The 23,108-nt window shown below is 45.8% G+C and overlaps 1 protein-coding gene across 3 annotated transcripts in view; it reads right to left on the bottom strand.

Annotated features, from left to right (window-relative positions):
• Positions 1-23,108, bottom strand: part of epha4b (eph receptor A4b) — a 137,273-nt gene that overhangs the window by 19,363 nt on the left and 94,802 nt on the right. For 2 of the 3 annotated variants that reach the window (XM_071377115.1, XM_071377116.1), the window contains exons 11-14: positions 11,779-11,846; positions 10,537-10,662; positions 9,675-9,860; positions 1,608-1,669 (exon numbers count right to left, since the gene is read on the bottom strand). In XM_071377115.1, the coding sequence (XP_071233216.1) occupies positions 1,608-1,669; positions 9,675-9,860; positions 10,537-10,662; positions 11,779-11,846 (442 nt within the window). Of the gene's footprint in view, positions 1-1,607; positions 1,670-9,674; positions 9,861-10,189; positions 10,255-10,536; positions 10,663-11,778; positions 11,847-23,108 lie in introns of those variants that run through there. The other variant, XM_071377117.1, reaches the window with a different exon arrangement.

Below are 23,108 nucleotides of genomic sequence, written 5' to 3'. Positions count from 1 at the left end.
TTGCTGTTATATGGTTTGTCTATGTCGTCACCGTCAACCCAGCTACAACATGCCCTTGTGGAACAATAAAGTTGATTGAATTGGCGTGAATTGAACACATACAGTATACGCCCACACCACAGTAGGCTTACTCTGTCAATTACACCCCACAGCCTGACGAACTCTTTTCTCCCACAATCTCAAACATCCTTCTCCACAGTTCCACTAATATACAGTAGGCTGTGTCACTGAGAACAGATCCCCACTGTACTACTCTCATTACCGCAGTACACATACAATTCTCTTTATTAAGTGGAGCACATTCACATCCACAATACTCACAATACAATACAATATATGGCTGAATGATGATGAAAACTGACACCAAAGAGGAAGAAGACCACTCGTTCATATACACACACACACACACACGCGCGCGTCGGCGGTGTTCGATCTGGGTAGTCAGCATAATGACTTTCATAAATAGTGGCTTCATAAAAATCGTAGTCATCCAGCTCCACCAAGGGTTACATGTGTTTCATTAGACCCCAGATCAGTTAAGCATCGGTCACAAAAACAAAGCATCCCTCTCCCTCTCTCCCCCTCTCTCTTTCTCTCCCCTTCTCTCTCTCTCCCACCATATTTCTGTCTCTCTCCCCCAACCTCTCTCCCTCCCTTCGTCTCTCCAACCCCCACTCACGCCAACCCCCCCTTCGCCCTCATATCCCTTACTGGAAGTGCTGCTATATGATAGAGAGAGATTGATAAAAGAGGAAGTCTGTGGGTTGAAAAGACAGAGCAATCAATCAGCATTTCACAAAACAAGACCTAATTAACTTACTCCACAGCTGCTGAAACACCGGCAGGGGATGTAGATGGATATTGCTCTGAGAGAGAGAGAGCGAGCGCTGTTGTGTGTTTGTGCGTGAGTGCGTGTGGTAGAACAGGATATTAATGTGGGATGATATTGCTGTAACGTAAAGTAGCTATAACAGGATTAAGGTCTAGTGGACGGCTACAGGAGCAGAAAGATGGACATAACACCCGTGGTCATCCATTTGTCCATCTGTGTATACCAAACCCAAACATTACTGATGTAGTGTGTGTGTGCGTTTCTAGGTTTGTGAGTAAATCCCTCCATAGGCTTTTACTGTAAATTCATCCAGTACGAATGAGGCCAGTGGGGTCGAGTGGTTCTCTTTCAGAACTGAAAGGACTCTAGTACTTTTTTACAAACACTTTCTTTTCCCTTCCATCTCTCTTTCGAACAGCAGAGATGTTTTAATACTGTAGGAGCAGCACACGCTGACCTTCAGAGAGGAACAATGAGAGTGTAGTACAGGAACAATGAGAGTGTAGTACAGGAACAATGAGAGTGTAGTACAGGAACAATGAGAGTGTAGTACAGGAACAATGAGAGTGTAGTACAGGAACAATGAGAGTGTAGTACAGGAACAATGAGAGTGTAGTACAGGAACAATGAGAGTGTAGTACAGGAACAATGAGAGTGTAGTACAGGAACAATGAGAGTGTAGTACAGGAACAATGAGAGTGTAGTACAGGAACAATGAGAGTGTAGTACAGGAACAATGAGAGTGTAGTGTGTGTGTGTGTTAACACAAACTAACCTTCAGGAAGGTATCCAGGGATCCATTCTCCATAAACTCTGTGATGATCATCACTGGCTTACCTGAGGACCGAAAGAAAAACACATGGACATTTATACACAGAACACAACACAGATATACTGGCTTACCTGAGGACCGAGAGAAAAACAGATGGACATTTATACACAGAACACAACACAGATATACTGGCTCACCTGAGGACCGAGAGAAAAACACATGGACATTTATACACAGAACACAACACAGATATACTGGCTTACCTGAGGACCGAGAGAAAAACACATGGACATTTATACACAGAACACAACACAGATATACTGGCTCACCTGAGGACCGAGAGAAAAACACATGGACATTTATACACAGAACACAACACAGATATACTGGCTTACCTGAGGACCGAGAGAAAAACACATGGACATTTATACACAGAACACAACACAGATACATACTACAGAGAGATGATGGCAAGAAGGTAGAGCCAGGAGAAGTTAGTGGTCACAGCGGAGACCAACCTCATTCACTCTTTCTCCCACACACACCTCAACCCATCTCTCTCTTCCACCTCTCCCTCTCTCTCTGGGGTACAGTGTGGCATGTCGTCATCATTCACAGTGACAGCTTCTAATCAGGGCCATGCATAAACGTCAGGAAATAATTACTATGGGCCAATCCACCAGGGTGTGTGTGCAGGGGGCCGTCTTGAGATCTCATGAATTCTGATCAGCCTCTTGGGGTCGAGGGGGAAAGGGACAGGGGGGGACGGACGAAGGGAGGGGGAACATGAACACCTGTATGTGTGATGAGGGGGTGGAGGCAGGGGGTAGTCAATGTGATTGATTGACAGGTCTAGTTCCCCGCCTGGCACCTGGTGGGGCTTACAAATGACGAACAAAGTACCCCCATACGCAGGCACCCCACTGCTTTACATGACCCCGTACCCGCGACCCCCCCCAGGGAGAGAGGAAAGAGAGCGAGAGAGAAGGGAGGAGAGAGGAAAGAGAGAGAGAGAAGGGAGGAGAGAGAGAGAGAAGGGAGGAGCGAGGAAAGAGAGAGAGAGAGAAGGGAGGAGAGAGGAAAGAGAGAAGGGAGGAGAGAGGAAAGAGAGAGAGAGAGAGAAGGGAGGAGAGAGGAAAGAGAGAGAGAGAGAAGGGAGGAGAGAGGAAAGAGAGAGAGAGAGGGAGGAGAGAGGAAAGAGAGAGAGAGGGAGGAGAGAGGAGGAGATGAGTGACATGGAAAGAGGAGGGTGAAGGGTGAGATCAGGACGAGAGCGGAGAGGTATGGGGGGAATATGGTTGTCAGGGGTGAGGGGAGAGTAGGAAGAGTACGGAGAGAGAAATAAAGGAGAAGGTCAGCGAGATGGGTGAGGAATGAGGGGGAGCCGGGGGTGAGGGAGGCAGGAGGATAAGGTTGTCAGGGGAGGTCAGTAACAACACTGGGGAGTCCTACAGTACAGCTCTATACTGGGTAAAGACGGTGATACATCACCCTAAATGAAATCACTATCTCACTGAGATAAATGCCACACACACACACACACACTGATAAATGCCTATCCTAACCCTCACCCCCAGCAGAGGAAAATCCAATTCCCTTCCACTTTTATCCCTTAGACTAATGTGGCTGTCAGAGAGGACACCGCTACCAGAGATGAGGCCAGAGGGTGTGTGTGTGTGTGTGTGTGTCTGTGTGTGTGTGTGTCTGTGTGTGTGTGTATGTGTCTGTGTGTGTGTATTGCATGGTGAGCATGGGGACAGCACTGCGACAGCCATCTGATTTCGAGGCTGTCCTGCGGAGAAGTGTGTGTGTATGTGTGTGTGTCCTGTGACTGCTCTATCAAAGGCACCAATGAAAGGGTCTGTGGGATTGATCCGTACCAAAGGGGGGGGGGGGGGGGGTCTGACAGCTCACAGCCGGCCCCTCTGACCTAACAGACAGACAGACAGACAGACAGACAGACAGACAGACAGACAGACAGACAGACAGACAGACAGACAGACAGACAGACAGACAGACAGACAGACAGACAGACAGACAGACAGACAGACAGACAGACAGACAGACAGAGAGACGTGTGTGTGTATGTGTGAGAATGACAGAAAGACGGACTGACAGGCAGGCAGACAGACAGGATACTGTGATAGAAGGAGCGCACGGTTTGAACAAATAATTACAATATAATCTCATTGAATGAAGGTTAACGACGCTCTATTTCTCTGGGTAAGCGTGCGAAGTAAAGAGCTTCCCTAACTAGAAAGAGAATGGGGCGAGTGTTTTCACTGTGTTTGTCTACTCTGACCGCTTGAGAAAACGCCACTGTTCAGTTCAGCAGTCCAGACCGTCCTTCATTCATTTAGACCATGCCATTATCCTATTGGTCTGTAATTCCTGTGCTATCTGAAGTCTCCATCTGGACTTCCACCATGGAGAATTAGCCTGACAAGATGGCAGGGGGTTAGCACCAAACCACACACACACACTCCCCTCTGTCCATCTATCTATCTGTTTATCTCTCCCTCCCTCTGTTGCTCTGCTCCCAGACAATAGACCCCGTTGACCACGGCTCGGAGACGGAGTCACATGCCACACGTGCGTGTACGTGCGCGTTCACGCACACACAGGGTCAGGTTGCCACATTTAGCCTCTCTCCCATTAGCTCAATGCCTCTCTGCTGTGTTAACAAATAAAGCCCTGCGCTTAATATCCTACGGAAACACATTCACTTCAGCCGGGCCGAAATAAAGAGACAGTCGTTAAGATTAACAAGTGCAGAGAGTGACTTCAAGCCCACAGAGCGAACTTGGTTTTAGATGAGTTGTGTGTAGCTTTGATTTCATAATGACTGTACAAAACATTAAGAACACCTGCTCTTTCCATGACACACACTGACCAGATGAATCCAGCTGAAAGCTATGATCCCTTATTGAATCCACTTCCATCAGTGTAGATGAAGGGGGGGAGACAGGTTAAATAACTATTTTTATGCCTTGAGACAATTGAGACATGGATTGTGTGTGTGCCATTCAGAGGGTGAATGGAAAGACAAAAGATTTAAGTGCCTTTGAACAGGGTGTGGTAGTAGGTACCAGGCGCACTGGTCTGTGTCAAGAACTGCAACGCTGCTGGGGTTTTCACACTCAACAGTTTCCTGTGTGTATCAAGAATGGTCCACCACCCAAAGGACATCCAGACAACTTGACACAGCGGTGGGAAGTATTGGAGTCAACATGGGCCAGCATCCCTGTGGAAGGCTTTCGAACCTTGTAGAGTCCATGCCCCGACAAATTGAGGCTATTCTGAGGGAATATTCTTAATAATTTGTACACTCAGTGTATATGCTTCTAGGGCCAGTCCAGTTTCTAACTCAGAGTGGTAATACAGCTGTAGCTTTTGTAACCGCCTCCCCCATATAGAGCCTTTTCCTACGCGAGTGCGTCAGTAAACGAGCACCCGGCAGCAACAAAGAGCTCTGATGATCAGGACTAAAGGATAGCACTCAGCTTCGTTAGGACACATAGACGTTCATGGAGACTGCAGCACTGGTAAATAAACTGTGTGTTGGGTCTATTGGTGTGAATATGTGATATGACTGAGAAAGAGAGGTGTCCTCTCAAATCAAATTAAAATCGCATTGGTCACGTACACATATTTTTTATTTTTTTATTTCACCTTTATTTAACCAGGTAGGCAAGTTGAGAACAAGTTCTCATTTACAACTGCGACCTGGCCAAGATAAAGCAAAGCAGTGCGACAAAAACAACAACACAGAGTAAACAAACATACAGTCAATAACACAATAGAAAAATCTATGTACATTGTGTGCAAATGTAGAAGAGTAGGGAGGTAAGTCAATAAATAGGCCATAGAGGCGAAATAATTACAATTTAGCATTAACACTGAAGTGATAGATGTGCAAGTAGAGATACTGGGGTGCAAAATAGCAAGAAGGTAAATAACAATATGGGGATGAGGTAGTTGGGTGTGCTATTTACAGATTGGCTGTGTACAGATACAGTGATCGGTAAGCTGCTCTGACAGCTGATGCTTAGTTAGAGAGGGAGATATAAGACTCCAGCTTCAGTGATTTTTGCAATTTGTTCCAGTCATTGGCAGCAGAGAACTGGAAGGAAAGGCAGCCAAAGGTAGTGTTGGCTTTGGGGATGACCAGTGAAATATACCTGCTGGAGCGCGTGCAACGGGTGGGTGTTGCTATGGTGACCAGTGAGCTGAGATAAGGCAGGGCTTTACCTAGCAAAGACTTATAGATGACCTGGAGCCAGTGGGTTTGGCGACGAATACGTAGTGAGGGCCAGCCAACGAGAACATACAGGTCGCAGTGGTGGGTAGTATATGGGGCTTTGCTGAGTAGAGTCCTGGAGGCTATTTTGTAAATGACATCGCCGAAGTCAAGGATCGGTAGGATAGTCAGTTTTACGAGGGTATGTTTGGCAGCATGAGCGAAGGAGGCTTTATTTGCGAAATCTTCTTGACCTGCACTGTTGGTTAAGGGCTTGTAAGTAAGCATTTCACAATACCCAGTTCAAAGGCACTTAAAATCGTTTGTCTTGCCAATTCATCATCTGAATGGCAAACATACACAATCCATGTCTCAATTGTCTCAAGGTTTAAAAATCCTTCTTTAACCTGTCTCCTCCCCTTCATCTACACTGATTGAAGTGGATTCAACAGTTGACATCGACAAGGGATCACTGTGTCCAGTATGAGGGAAGTTAGAGGTTGTTTCGCAAGCCAATGCTAACAAGCGTTAGCGTAATGACTGGAAGTCTACGGCTATCTGCCAGCATGCTAGCAGTTACCATAGACTTCCAGTCATTATGCTAACGCTAGTAAGCAATTATGCTAACACTAGCAAGCAACTTGTGCTAACGCTAGTTAGCAATTTCCTTCAAACTGCACGCAGAGACATAAAAATGGTATCCACGAGTTCACCCGACTCTGGGGAAGTAGAGAAAGGGCCTCATTGCCAAACTCCCGAAGTATCCCTTTAAGATTGTGTAGGTCGATGTGTGTATCTGTGTGTGATGCCCAGTGCTCCAGAGCTAGTTCATTTGCAGTAGGGTGGTGAGCAGGCTTGCAGATTGACTATTGATCTTCTGCCAGGTGTGAGAGCAGCAGAGTGTAAAATGGATCCAGGAGTTTTATGTTTTAACAGCTCTTCATTAACGCATGCTTTTAACGAGAGACCTGGCCTCCTATTGCTTCTCTGAACCTGATACGCCACCGGGCTCCTCTATTTACTGTGTGTGTTCCAGCTTCAGAAACATAGGGAATGTTAAACAGGAGATGGTAACTGGGTCTAGATGAAGATGAAGGGGTTTTAACTAAACGACACATAATATGTTTAACAGGGTGTGGATCTCTTTTTGTATGGCTGGAGGGGCATAACGAGAGCGAGGGGAACACATCAAATCTCCAATAAATTCACCACACAAAAGAGTGTTTAAACTCACATTGTCCCTCACACAAAGGAGAGCCTCCAAACTAATAACTACTTTCCCTAAATAGAGGATAACAGATTAGGGGAGAGATGGGAGCAGCCCTCACCCAAGTGCTGAGAGAGAATGCATTAGATGGATAGTGGGCAGATGAAATGACGAGGTGCGCCTAATTGATGGTTTTCCAGATGAGCTGATTGCCCGGAGCGATTGTGTGAGGCGCATAAAGGGGAGGATAAAGAGATAACTGGAGGGATGGGAGAGAGATAAAAGGACGGAGGGAGAGAGATAGGGAGAGCGCATGCGGCACTTTCCCCCCGATGCGCGGAGAGACGGAGGAAATAAAGGTCTACTTTCCTCTCCTCGTCGTCTGTGTGAGCAGCATTGCTATTTGCATAACAATGGCAGCAATCAGAGAGAGACAGGCAGGGTGTTATTAGAATAGCAGGACAGCGGGATGGGAGGCTCTTGGGGTTTAAAGTGGGTATAATGAGAACACACACACACTTTCCTACACACGGGGACACACGCACACATACCCTCGCTCATAACCACACACAAAGGAACAAGTATGTACTCCATGAATGCAAAATGCATGAACTGAACTAATATGGCCTGTTATAGAAAACTCACATGGACTGAAATGGACAGAGAGAGAGAGAGTCACACGCGCCGGCCTGGAGGTACACGTGCAGAAAAACACGCGGCACACAGGCACACACCCCTGAGCCCCATGTGAGCGGTCAGCGGTGGTGATTAGAGTGTATGAGGTGTGAAGGGACCAGCTGGGACTGTCTGAAGGGCTGGAGGAGTTATATCGACCCGCCTCTCTCACCTCTCACCCCCCCACGCACTCACACCCTGGGCTGTGACCTGTGAAATTGCTGCTCAGCTGTAGTACTATATCTGTGTTTCGATGGCTTTTCTAAATCGTCTCTAAAGACACACATACATATATACACATCACCGACACACACTTACTCTATTCCCCCACGAAAGGCAATGAATAATATTCATTAAAAAATATTCTCCATGCTACATCCGCCAAATGAACTTTGGTATTTCCATCGTGGGTATGTGTATATTTCTGTGTGTGTGTGTGTGTGTGCACAGGTGTGTGCTTAGTGAGTGTGTGTGTGTGTGTGTGCTCAGCTTATGTTTCACAATGCATTAAAATGTTACTTCTGAGAGGAAAGAGCAGCAATTACCAACATGTGCCTGTGGAAATGAAAAGCAAATCTGATTTACTCTGCTAATAGTTCTACAAACCGCTCCAACCCAGCCAAGCAAAGGTCAAAATTACCATCTCATATTACCATATGAGACCGAGAGAGAGAGGAGCGAGAGAGGGGGAGAGAGAGCGAGAGAGAGGAGAGAGTGCAAAGAAAAGAGGAAATACAAATTAATAAGAAATTCAGAGGGAATTTCAGCATTGATATGCACGTGGCTGAATATTCATGAAGCTAAAAAACACATCCAATTAACTCTGTGAAATATTAATATTCATGATGTGGGTCATGCATATGCATTTGTTCTTTTGTTGCGTGACCTAGGTGCCACTGAACAGTGGCGTGCGGTGGGGCTGTTTTTGAATACTGACTATGACGCCGGGGTGATGGGGGGGGGGGGGGGGGGGGTTAATGTTTATCTTTCTGTCTCTCTATCTGCTGGTCTGACTGTCTCTAGCTTTGATTCCCTCTTTCTGTTTCTCTCCATTAAAAATCTAGAGCAACATTGTGTGAGGCCAAGTTACCATCAGCTTGTAATAGCAGACAGGCATTTCTATCCGGTGACATTCATGTATATTTCTAGGGTACATTAAGGTACTACAGGCTCAGCATGTCAGTGCAGATACAACATACACTCTTACGTAACCGATGCATTGTAAAATAAATACTGTGCTGAGCTAAGTGTTTGGAAATGATAGTGCACGATTTGACAACAAGCGAGCTGGTGTTCTTTATATGCCGCCTAATGTGTTTGTACTGTATGTCTTCGGAAGATGGAGAGAAAATGATGAGAAATTAGAAACAAACAAAAACGAATGGAAGAAAGTAATAATGAAACTGATGTGCTCTAATGGAGAGAGAGAGAGAGAGAGAGAGAGAGAGAGAGCACAGAGAGAGAGAGAGAGAGAGAGAGAGAGAGAGAGAGAGAGAGAGAGAGAGAGAGAGAGAGAGAGAGAGAGAGAGAGAGAGAGAGAGAGATAGGGATCTGTTATGAGGCTTGTTCAACCCTGTCTCTGTATTTCTGTATCACCTGTCACATCCAAACACACTCTCGCTAATGTAATAACAAGCACAAGTAAACACGTGCCCCTTCTACACACGTATACACACACTCACAAACAGACACGTCAAAAGCACGGGCTGCCATGGTAACTGGAGCCTTTATCTGATCCAGGGTCGAGTCTGATTCTCATGAACAGAACCGCTCTGCTGTCTCTCTCACACACAGGTACGTGACACACAAACATATTTGCACACAATTCATGATCCAAAACACACATTAACCACACGGTTTGCAGATCTGAAGGGATGGAATAGGTGAAATATATATGGCGATGGAAAATCTCTGCTCGGATTTGTTAAAGTAGCCGTCAATCACTCACATCGTGTGACCACGCCCTCCAGTCTGATGATGTTTGGGTGGTCGAACTGTCCCATGATGCTGGCCTCAGAGAGGAAGTCCCGCCGCTGTTTGTCAGAGTATCCTGCCTTCAGACTCTTTATGGCCACGTAGATCTCCCTCTTTCCCTGGAGACGCAGACGGCCACTACACACCTCCCCAAACTCACCTACAACACACACACTCACAGTATAAATAACTACACACCTCCCCAAACTCACCTACAACACACACAGACACACACACAGTATAAATAACTACACACCTCCCCAAACTCACCTACAACACACACAGACACACACACACAGTATAAATAACTACAACACACACAGACAGTATAAATAACTACACACCTCCCCAAACTCACCTAAAACACACACAGACAGTATAAATAACTACACACCTCCCCAAACTCACCTAAAACACACACAGAGAGTATAAATAACTACACACTTCCCCAAACTCACCTACAACACACACAGACAGTATAAATAACTACACACGTCCCCACACTCACCTACAACACACACAGTATAAATAACTACACACCTCCCCAAACTCACCTACAACACACACAGACACACACACACAGTATAAATAACTACACACCTCCCCACACTCACCTACAACACACACAGACACACACACAGTATAAATAACTACACACCTCCCCACACTCACCTACAACACACACACTGTATACAAAGTGTCTGCACAATTGATTAACAATCAGATTTCTCTTGACTGCACCACTGGGGTTCCACAGGCATCAATGTAAGGGCCACTTTTATTACATTTGCATAGTCATGTTTTTGTAGTTTGAACAGCAACCAGGGATCACTCACCCGCTCCGATGACTCTCTCTATGCGGATGCTGGAAGCATCAATCTCTTTGGCAAAGTCTCTGACTGCCTGGTTAGGATCCTCATAAGTGTGTGGATGAATATAGGTCTTACTGCCAGGAAGTTTGACTGGAGAGAGATCGAGAGAGGGGGTAGGGAGGAGAGAGGGGGAGAGAGGAGAGAGGGGGGGAGGGGGGAGAGAGAGGAGAGAGGGGAAAGATGGGGGAGAGAAACAGAGAGAGAGAGAGAGCGAGAGAGGGGGGAGGGAGGAGAGAGGAGGGAGGGGGAGAGAGGAGAGAGGGGAAAGATGGGGGAGAGAAACAGAGAGAGAGCGAGAGAGGGGGAGGGAGGAGAGAGGGGGGAGAGAGGAGAGAGGGGGGAGAGAGGAGAGAGGGGGGTGGGAGGAGAGAGGGGGAGGGAGGAGAGAGGCGAAAGAAGAGAGGAGAGAAACAGAGAGACGTCAATAACCTTCCTTGCAGAAAGCAGGCAGTGAACGACAGTGCGCCATAGAAATGAGCTCGACTCCAACGTAATTAAAGTTATGTAAATGGGTCCTGAATCCTTGAGAGTTGAATATCACATATTCAACATTGCTCTCTCAGATGGAACACGTCTCCCGCGTGTTTTGTTATACGTCCTACAGCAACACTAGAGAATGAATGTCAATTCTGCTCACTTATACAAGACATTCACTTTCCGAGAAGCAACCTGACCTACGGACGTGACGGGGAGTGATTCCCAATAAGAATCTCACCTGCTTCTGTATGGTCTCATTGTTTAAGCTGAAAAGCTGAAAAGGGGTTAAGCATATTTCTCCTGTTTTTCCCACAGACAGTGAAAGAGGAGCCTATCATGAATTGCAATCGCCTGAATCACTTTCTGTTTATGTACATGTGAAAATAACCTGGGACATTTCGAAAAGAGTGTCCTTTGTGTGCATGTGTGATGCTTGGCGCAGTAAACACGCCGGGCCATTCACGAAACACAAAAACGCTTCTTCATAACAAGTAGCAAGATCATAAACAACCCCATTACGGAAGGTTTCAATGGACATGAACATCTATGTCTACTGAATAGTCGAGTGTGTGTGTGTGTGTGTGTGTGTGTGTGTGTGTGTGTGTGTGTGTGTGTGTGTGTGTGTGTGTGTGTGTGTGTGTGTGTGTGTGTGTGTGTGTGTGTGTGTGTGTGTGTGTCTGTGTGTGTGTGTGTGTGTGTGTGTGTCTGTGTGTGTGTGTGTGTGTGTACCTCGTCCATGTTGAAAATGCATCTTCTCTTCATCAGGGTCCTGTTTGGCTTTGATGTATCCACAGTGTCTGAGGAACAAACCACACCAACAGGTTAATGACATCAAGGTTAGTGCGTGTGTGTGTGTGTTTGCTCGCATGTGTGTGCGTGTGTGTGTGTGTTTGCTCGCATGTATGTGTGTGTGTGTGTGTGTGAGAGCTTACTTTTATTTCCAGTTTGTGAAACTCCCATGATATATATTGAACAGCCGAGGGCATATTGAAAGTCTAGAAACAGTCTCCTATTTTTCTGCCCCCCCCCACCTCCCACTCTCTCTCTGGTCTCTGTATGCAGGAGCCTGGGGGTGTGAAAGCAGTAGTCCTTCACTCCCTTTCTCCTCCCCCCTTCTCTCTCACTCTCCCTTCCTCTGCTTCCCTCTCTGTCCCTTTCTCTGGTGTGCGTAGTACCCTGAGGCTGTTCGTAAGTGTGCATGTCTGTGTGTGTGTGTGTGCACCCTCCAGTGTTCAGTCATCCCCTTTCAGTAGAGGTGCATATAGGTCCATGCATTACCGTGCAATACACCCTTTCAACTTTTCTGTCAACCTTTCTGCTCATTAACTACCTCTGTCTACACCTCCATGGGCTACCACACACACACACACACACACACACACACACACACACACACACACACACACACACACACACACACACACACACACACACACACACACACACACACACACACACACACACACACACACACACACACACACACACACACACACAACCTGGATCAATAACAACCACCAATCGATTGATCAGCCCAGCTGTGAGGATGTGTTAAACTAGCTCTGGTTAAAAAGCACCACTGTTTGCGAGAGGTTAAGGAGCAGTTGGAGTGGTTAACGTTAGCTTTTCTCCGCTCCGCTCTGTAAAACTTCAGTAGGAAAACAGCACATTTAACAAGCCAATTAACACAAAACACCATTACATTTAACGCTCGCTTAAATACAGCTTGAAGGTTTTAGCCCAAAACATAAAAGAGTGAAATCCATTTTCACATCGTCAGGTACTAAAACGCCATATAAATGGTTTATTTCCTGTCTCCTCTCCTCCCTTCTCCTTTCCTCTCCTCTCTGATGTTTTCATTTCCTTTCATTTCCTCTCCTCTCTTCCTTCAAACTAACTTTCCCCTTCTCTTCTTCTCCTCTCTCCATTCCCCCTCTCCTCCCTCTGTCCTATCGCTTCTCATTACGAAGACTTATGAAGGGAAGTCATTCTGGAGGAAAAAAAACCTGTCCATCTCTTCAATCCTAATCAGGGGCCCAGTACATCTTAAAGCCATTCTGATTGTAATTGGTTTGGGATCAGTTCCAAGAACTGTGATCAACCACTTTTACATCTAGTCACCGCTAGATGTAAAGAGATGGAGGGAGTAGAAAGAAAACTGAAGATCTCTGGCCAGCAAAGAGGAATGATGGACAAGTGAGATACAGGGCAAAAGGGGAGAGGAAGGAGAGGTGAAGGGGATAGTGAAGGCCTTGTTAGCCTCAGTAAATATGACAGTCATTTGGTGCCTAATCTCTATGTTGGTTTTTACACAGCTGAACGGATGGAATAACTCAGCCTACAATGGACCCTCTAGGGAATACTGTCTCTGTCTGGGACTGGAGTGAGGGATGAAGGGGAGGCCTGGGGGAGAGAGGGTTACGGGGAAAAATACACACACACCCCTCTGCCATGTGTTCGGCTGGGGGGTCCCTTAGGTCGAGGTTGGGGGCTGGGGGGTAAAATTAGGAAGTGTTAGGGGAGTATGGGAGGGTGTGTGTGTGTGTGTGGGGGGGGGGGGGGGGGTTGGTGGGTCCCACCTGTTTATCAGCTGGGTACAAGCCAGAGGGGGTACTGTGATCATTACCCCCCAACACACACCGCCACGGAGACACCACACACACACACCCCCCCCCCAGCCGCTTGGGGCAAGTGTCTAGAGCATATGGGGAATGGGGAGACTAGGTCACACCTCTGCCCCAACTGCAATGGAAAATTCCCATGAGGGTACAGCCCTCTAACCCTTACCCCCTTACACACACACACACACATACACCTACACACACACCTACACTGCAGTGCACCTGAGGCAAGGCACAAACAACCCAAGCGCAATGATTACATTTCACTGTGTGTGTGTGTGTGTGTGTGTGTAAATGGGGTTCTCTAAGAGGGGCACACGCATTTCCATAGTAATTACAGTGTGCCTCATTTAGCCTCTCAAGTTAGAAGTGTCATGATTCATTACCGCTGACGGACATCTCTAAAATCACACACACACACACACACACACACACACACACACACACACACACACACACACACACACACACACACACACACACACACACACACACACACACACACACACACACACACACACACACACACACACACAGCATTGGTTGGGTCCCAGAGGAATTTTGTGCCCCCCCAGCAACAAAACATAAAGGTATGTTCACTATAACGCAGTAAACAGAAGGTTTTGTAAAAACTCAAAATACCTGAATAGTCTGGAGATCAACACAAACCCACCCAAGAGCTAGACAGAAGCTTAGGTTGGTTGAATGTCTGTTCAAATGGGTCGGCTTTATGCATCTGTTCTACAGTACCACTTTATATTTATAAGTACTAACACTGCATATCTGTGTATCTTGGTTCCATCTGTCATCCATAGGTAGTGAGGCTCCATTGCTCCAGTACGTTCCCATCCAATTTAACAACCACATACTCCGTTATCTCTCTCTCTCTCTCTCTCCCTCCCAATCTCTCCCTCTCTCTCACACACACCCTTCACTTTCTCTCTCACACACCATTCTCTCGCTCGCTCTCACACACACACACATACATTGCAGGTGCACACACATATACATGTACATGTACACACACACATACACATCATTCACATACACGTACACACGTACATACTCCTCCTCTCCTTCCTCTGTTCCAGTCCACTGAGGACAACAGGCTATTCCTGTCCTCCAAAAGCCACACGCTCTACATTTGCATATCAATTTACTTTTTAATATAATACTCTGTCACTCGAGACCCATTTGTTATTCGGCTTGCGAGGTTCCACCTTCATGGAACTCCATCCATATATTATCCTCCCCATCTCTCTCTCTCTCTCGCTCTCTCTCTGTAATCCTTCTCTCTCTCGGCCGCCTCTCCACTCATTTTTGTCTTTTCCTCTTTCCCTAACTCTCTCTCTCTCTCTCACGCTTAGTCTACTCTTTTATTTCACCCCCTCTACCATCTCTCTCTCCCTCTCTCTCTGTCTTCGTGGGCCCTATCTTCAGATCTGTGTAGTCTGAGTGGAGGGCTGGAAGCGAATAGAGGTTTTGCTGACAGGCAGGATGTGAGGCAGAATACACAACGGGGGTCCTACACTGCATACTAACTAACACGCATTCAGATGAAGAAGGGAGGGAGAGGTAGGGCGAGAGAGAGAGAGAGAGAGACAGAACAAAAGAGAATGAGGGACACCAAGGGTGTGAGAATAAAAGAGTTTAAGACAAAGAGCACACGCGAGAGAAAGGCAGAGAGATGGAGAGGGAGAAGGCGAGCTGGCCACAGTAGCTGCAGGGCCACGGCTATCTACAACAGCATCTTTGACAGTAGCTTTAATGGCTGACTCAGGTGCCCTTGTCTGTGTGATCGACACACTGGGGGAAATCGCGCTCAACGCTACGAGAGCGAGAGAAGCACTCTGAAAGACTGTCTTTAGGAAGGCTGCCAGGAGGAGAGAGGGAGAAAGAGAGAGAAGAGAATAGAGAGGAAGAGATCAAACGACAGAAACTTTCACAGGAAGAAATGGCTTGATCTATAGAGCTTTCAAGAGAGGGAAAGTTCTAAAAAGCAGAGAGTGATTTGTGTAAATATGGATGCTGAAATATCCTTGAAACTAAGAGCGAAGGAAAACACAGAGACACACAGAGATCAATCCACTGTTCAAACACATATCCGGCAGAGACAGCTCAAAGTCAAATAAAGTTGCTGTGCGTGTTTTCCCTGTAACCTTGGCTGTATCTTAACTGGCCTCGCGTCCACAGCTAATAAAGGCAGTGTAAACGGGAACTGTATCATTCAATGTGTTTTATATGACAAGCAAGCTTTTATGAGATTAGTCAAAGACCTCAGAGCGTAGAAGGAGAAATTGATATACTCAGGGAGGAAGAAATAGACCTACGGAGGGGGGCCAATACACACACACACACACACACATCTGACGTTGTACTTATCCACTTGCCCTCCATTGTAGCCCAGAGTTGTAGATTGTACATGTACTGTATTTACAGAGCATTCGTAATTTATTCAGACCCATTGACTTTTTCCACATTTTGTTACGTTACAGCCTTATTCTAAAATGGATTAAATGGGTTTTTCCCCTCATCAATCTATACACAAATCCCCACGATGACAAAGCAAAAACAGGTTATTAGAAATTTTTGCTCATGTATTCGAGAAAACCCCCCTGAAATATCACATTTACATAAGTATTCAGACCCTATACTCAGTACTTTGTTGAAGCAATTTGGCAGCGATTACAATCTAGAGTCTTAGGTATGACTCTACAAGCTTGGCACACCTGTATTTGGGGAGTTTCTCCCCAAATGGATGAGGAGCGTTGCTGCACAGCTATTTTCAGGTCTCTCCAGAGATGTTCTATCGAGTTCATGTCCGAGCTCTGGCTGGGCCATTCAAGGACATTCAGAGACTCGTCCCGAAGCCACTCCTGCGTTGTCTTGGCTGTGTGCTTAGGGTCATTGTCCTGTTGGAAGGGGAACCTTCGCCCCAGTCTGAGGTCCTGAGCACTCTGGATCAGGTTATCATCAAGGATCTCTCTGTACTTTGTTCCGTTCATCTTTCCCTCGATCCTGACTAGTCTCCCAGTCGCTGTCGCCGAAAAACATTCCCACAGATTCCGGCTGGCCACTCTACCATAAAGGCCTGATTGGTGGAGTGCTGCTGTCCTTCTGGAAGGTTCTCCCATCTCCACAGAGGAACTCTGGAGCTCTGTCAGAGTGACCATTGCGTTCTTGGTCACCTCCCTGACCAAGGCCCTTCTCCGTCGATTGCTCAGTTTGGCTTCTTCCATTTAAGAATGATGGAGGCCACTGTGTTCTTGGGGACCTTCAATGCTGTAGAAATTTTTTGGTACCCTTCCCTAGATCTGTGCCTCGACACAATCCTGTCTCGGAGCTCTACAAACAATTCCTTCGACCTCATGGCTTGGTTTTTGCTTTGACATGCACTGTCAACTGTGGGATCTTATATAGACAGGTGTGTGCCTTTCCAAATTATGTCCAATCAATTGAATTTACCACAGGTAGACTCCAATCAAGTTGTAGAAACATCTCAAGGATGATCTATGGAAACAGGATGCACCTGAGCTCAATTTTGAGTCACATAGCAAAGGGGCTGAATACTTGTGTTAAAAATATATATACATTTATTTTTTATTTAACTAGGTAGGTCAGTTAAGAACAAATTCTTATTTACAATGACGGCCTACACCGGCCAAACCCGGATGACGCTGGGCCAATTGTGCGCCACCCAATCAGGTTGTGATGCAGCATGGATTCGAACCAGGGTGTCTGTAGTGAAGCCTCAAGCACTGAGATGCAGTGTCTTAGACTGCTGCACCACTCGGTATTGCAAAATGTCTAAAACCTGTTTTTGCTTTGTCATTATGGGGTATTGTGTGTAGATTGATGAGGATTTTTTATTTATTTAATCCATTTTATAATAAGGCTGTAATGTAACAAAATGTAGAAAAAGTCAAGGGGTCTGAATACTTTCCGAATGCACTGTGTGTGTGTGTGTGTGTGTGTGTGTGTGTGTGTGTGTGTGTGTGTGTGTGTGTGTGTGTGTGTGTGTGTGTGTGTGTGTGTGTGTGTGTGTGTGTGTGTGTGTGTGTGTGTGTGTGTGTGTGTGTGTGTGTGTGTGTGTGTGTGTGTGTGTGTGTGTGTGTGTGTGAGAGAGAGAGAGCTGACTACACAGAACAAGCCCAGTTCCAGGTGAGCTGATGTGATGAGATTACTATTCACAGAAGACGACAGCCAGACGACTAGTGTAGCCACTTTACTTCAGTCAAAGTTGCCCTCTAAAGGCCAAGCAAAACTATCGGTGGCTGACACTGAAAAAAACAGACATTTAAAAGAGGTTTGGTTTCTCTGACAATAAAGAAACGTAAGTATCACATGACAATAACAATCCAGGGCCAAGGAACATAGGAGTGGGAAGGAAGAAGGGTTACAACATAAAGAGAAAGAGAAAATACAAAACCCTCCACAAAATCCCTTAGAAATCTTTCCGTTGTTCCTATGTAAACTCCAGACTGTCCTGTGTCTTTGTTAGCCGGCATGTGAAGCAGGCAGGCAGGCAGGCAGGCCGGCAGGCAGGCAGGCAGGCATATGTCTGTGTGTTCTTATCATAGTCTCTCTTCACAGGAGGTGCATGGTGAGCTATGTGCCCTGGTGGTCCAGCCTGTACTCACTACACTAATCTCCCCTGTGACACAGACAAAGACACTGCCCTTATATTGCCCTGCCTGGGACGCCGCCTATTGCCTTCTATTGCCTCGGCTGCTAATCCCTCTGATAGACACACGCACATAAAGGTACACCCTCATGCATGCGCACACACACAAATGCAAGTGTATACACACACACTCTCTCACACACACACACACAGTGATCATTAGCATGGATGAGAGACTGTGTCGAGAGGAGATCAGACAATCTCTAATCACATCGCCTGTGTGACATAATGCTAATAGGATGGACTTGAGAACAGGGTCTCTCTCTCTCTCTCTCTCCCTATCCCTTTCTCTCTCGCTCTCTCCATCTCTCTCCACCCCCCCTTCATTCTCTACTAATCAATGGGAGTGGGTCTTCAGATTAAAGGTAATGTTAATCAGAGAATAACACACACGCACAGACACACACCCCACTGGGCAAAATGTCAATTCAACGTCAATTCAACGTCAATTTCCTTGAAATGACGTGGAAACAACATTGATTCAACCAGTCTGTGCCCAGTAGGACAGCACACCCCAACAAAAACGCATACAGACAGCCACTAAAGTCCCGCTGTGTTTCATCATGACTCACAAAAACAGGTATCCCATTTAATATCAAGCTATTAGATCAAATGTAATTAAGGTGAATTAGAAACATTGATCAAATTCAATCTCACAATTTCATGCCCAAACTAAGCTTCAAAACACCATCTGATAAAGATTGTATTTCTACTCTATAATATTGAATCCATTTGACTGCAGTTTTACAATAATAGAACCCTGAGGTTCAGAGAGCCACAGTAATTCTCATGTCTGAAACAAAGGAAGCGAGTGAGGCAGGAAATAGAGGGTGAGAGAAAAATGCACCTGTCTTTTCCTACCAGCACTGACTTTGAAGATAACTACTTTGTTGAGGGTCAAATATACTTACTACGATTGTGATGTGTAGTTGTCTCACCTAGCTATCTGAAGATGAATACTAAATGACTAAAATGTCAAGCGAGAGAAAATAGAGAGCAAATGGCACCCGGGCCTTATCTTTTACCCCTTCTCCCCCCTCTCCCTCCTTTCTTCTCCCTCCTTCCATCTGGCGTCCAGCCAAAAGCTCTTCTGACCGCTTTAGAAAAAGATTTACTCTGCCAGAGGTAATTATTAGGAAGGGGAAATGATTAGCAATAGAGTTATGGAATATAAATCTGTCTGTGTTTCATTAAACGTGTCCGGGAAACATTTCATTTTGCATTAATTCACGAGAGTAAGTGGAGTCCCAGACGAGATGAGATGGGGAGTAAGAGAAAAGAGGAGAGAAGAGAGAGAAAGGAAAGGCCGGGTCAGAATGTTTCATATGTCAACCAGCCATGTTAGTGATAGAAAAGGGAGAGAAGAGAGAAAGAGACAGATACAATAAAATGGTTATTTGTCACATGCGCCGAATACGACGGGTGTAGACTTCAGCGTGAAATGCTTACTTACAAGCCCTTCCCAATGATGCAGAGTAAAAAAAAAGAAAATAGTAACAGAAGAATAATAAAATGCACAAGAATGAAGCTATATACAGATCAATGTACATGGATACAAGGTATTTGAGGTAGCTACTGTATGTGTTTTCCAACCGCTCTGCTAAAAAATGCTCCTTGCTCACAGTGTCACACCCTGATCTGTTTCACCTGTCCTCGTTGTTATTCTCCACCCCCTCCAGGAGTCGCTTGTTTTCCCCAGTGTATTTATCCCTGTGTTTCCTGTCTCTCTGTGCCAGTTTGTCTGGTATGTTCCAAGTCAACCAGCGGTTTTCCCTGTTCTCCTGCTTTTTGCTTTCTCCTTTTTCTAGTCCTCCCGGTTTTGACCCTTGCCTGTTTCTGGACTCTGTACCCGCCTGCCTGACCATTCTGCCTGCCTTGACCACAAGCCTGTCTGCCACTCTGCACCTCCTGGACTCTGATCTGGTTTTGACCTTTTTCCCAGTCCGCGACCATTCTCTTGCCTACCCCTTCGGATTAGTAAACATTGTAAGATTCCAACCATCTGCCTCCTGTGTCTGCATTTGGGTCTCACATTTTGCCTTGATGCACAGCAGAAGAAAATGCAGCTCCAAATTCGCTCCATTCATTAAAATCGCAGTTTAACCAACACCCATCTATTTTTGTGACTACCTGGACCTACCATTTGGTTTTGAAGTATTTGAATGAAGCGTTTTTTAATAAACACCATGAAAAGGTGACTGTAAGAAGCGCTCATTATTTCAAATAGGCTATATGTCATTTTAAACAGCATATAAACACTCTAAATAGGTCAGGAGCCAGACAGGGAGCCTAAGAAGGAACTAAAATGAATTATTTTGGCTATATTATTCAACTATTATTTCAATTATTTCAAGGCTATAGTCTACAAAGAAATAAGTTGTGAATAATTTGTGAGTGCGACACACTAGGCTGGCAGGAACATAAAGGGCTCAGCACTTAACAACATTTAGTTGTGTTATATCATTATAGTCTATAAATTGCGCATATAAGCTGTACTTAGAATTAAATAAAAATTGATTATTAGGCTCAGTGCCCTTGAATTCAGTTTTAGAATCACGAGTTTGGCCATGAAATGGAGCCTGGAGAGCAGGCCAGCAGCGGAGAAAACCCTCTCCACGCTTGCAGAGCCACTGGGGATCCTAAATACCATTCGGGCCACTCTCGCCAGGCTGGGCAGGGATGCAAAAAAAATGTCTATAGGTAGACCTAAAAGTTTGAAAGCGGTAATATGCCAGCAGGCCTATTGGGCCAAAATCAATGATAGCCTACTGTATAGATAATAGAACGAAAGTGAACAAAATGTTTAAGATATCATTTTTGTTGTTGTTTATAGATACTTTGCTACAATGACACACTATGCTAGCTACCCACATTGCTCCTTTCTGTTAGCATGTGCACATAGTGCAACATCATGCTTTTGTGTCTTTTCACATTCCACAATGATTCTTCAGTTGTAAACACCACATCACCGCACTCTCTCTCTTGCTCTTGGTCCTCCTCATCTTTGTAAGTCACCTGTATTGTGCACATGTGCGTCACATCGGTTTCTTTATGAAAATATTTAGCGAACTCAATGACAGTAGCTAAAGCAAGGGGCTATAGCAGCACACAAGTAGCTGGACGCTAACTGGAGTAGTACTGGAGCGATATTGGAGCGGGTGAAAAGGCCGACGCTCCAGCCTGAGGAACTCGATTGGCGCTCCAGTGAATTTGGGGACCAACAGCCCATATCAGTATATGGACCTATCATCACATCATGGTCCCTTTTTTTATTGTGACAGGTAGACCTACATTTGCTGCAGCATAGCCTCTGCTACAATAATATTAAGACTGAATCCGCATCGAATTTACTCATCTCCACCTGGCTTTCAGGGGTTTCTGTTTTTATTGCAGCTGTGGAGTTTTAAAACTCTCCTATATCGTTGCTTGAAATCAGTGTGCAAGCCCTCCCTCACAGTCTTTCTCTCTCTGCATCAATTCCATTCAAACTGCATCCAAAATAGATAATCCTGTTCAATACTGATAGCCGATATAGGCCTAATACGAAAGTATTCAGAGAAATTTTAAGCATGTCGGATATACACACGCACGCACACACACACCCACACACACCCACCCACCCACACACACACACACACACACACACACACACTCACACTCACACTCACACTCACACTCACACACACATAAACAACCACACACACACACTTTCCTCTCATCCCTATAGGCTATTGCCAGTCCTTCTAGAACATCTGGCCAAGGTATCATTATGATAGTTTTTAAACCTGCGGAGACTAGCTTTTATTCACTTGTTTGTGAGCTAGTTAGTTTGTAGGGTTTTAGCACACAAAGCAGTATCTAATAGCCCAAAGCTTACCCATAACTATTCAAAGAGCTGTAAGCTGCCAGCTACAATACATAAACACACATGCATGCGCACACACGCGCACACACGCACACACACACAACGACAGGCACAGACATTCAGCAGCTGCCTCATTAGAAGTGGGCTTTTGAATGGCCACTCCAAAACAGACTCTCCTGGCTCACAATCATCATTAGTGCCATTACATAGAAAACAGCCTGGCGCTAACCTCTCTGCCACAGGGCTGTGTGTGTGTGTGTGTGTGTGTGTGTGTGTGTGTGTGTGTGTGTGTGTGTGTGTGTGTGTGTGTGTGTGTGTGTGTGTGTGTGTGTGTGTGTGTGTGTGTGTGTGTGTGTGTGTGTGTGTGTGTGTGTGTGTGTGTGTGTGTCAATAACATCTCTGCAAAACCACAGTTTCTCCAGCCAACAAACAAGACCAGAGGCTTCTGGCATAGAGAACCACTATGAGCCAGGAAACTGCCTGTGCAAGAAACACAATGGCTACCATTCAACTCCCAACAGACAGGGCTTGGCATATTTTGGCAGAGAGGACCAGGAAACTGCCTGTGTGGGAGAAGATTCTGGCACAAAATGGCTCCTGGGGCGTGCATCTCCCAGGTGGGTGGTGGATGACCTGAGCTGAAACAATAGTAAATCTCCGTAAAATGAGAAGCCTTTAATCTATGCTTCTCTACTTCCCCTACCTCCCCGCTCTCTCTTTCCTCTCCTTTACTTTCATCTCTCTCTCTTTGTTTACCTTCTGGTCTAGTTTCCTTCTCTACTTCCCCTACCTCCCCGCTCTCTCTTTCCTCTCCTTTACTTTCATCTCTCTCTCTTTGTCTACCTTCTGTTCTAGTTTCCTTCTCTACTTCCCCTACCTCCCCGCTCTC

Source organism: Salvelinus alpinus, chromosome 30 (genome assembly GCF_045679555.1).
Source record: "Salvelinus alpinus chromosome 30, SLU_Salpinus.1, whole genome shotgun sequence".
NCBI classification, from domain to species: Eukaryota; Metazoa; Chordata; class Actinopteri; order Salmoniformes; family Salmonidae; genus Salvelinus; species Salvelinus alpinus.
The sequence above is the reverse complement of the archived record's forward strand: the minus strand, read 5'-3'. Positions and strand labels throughout refer to the sequence as shown.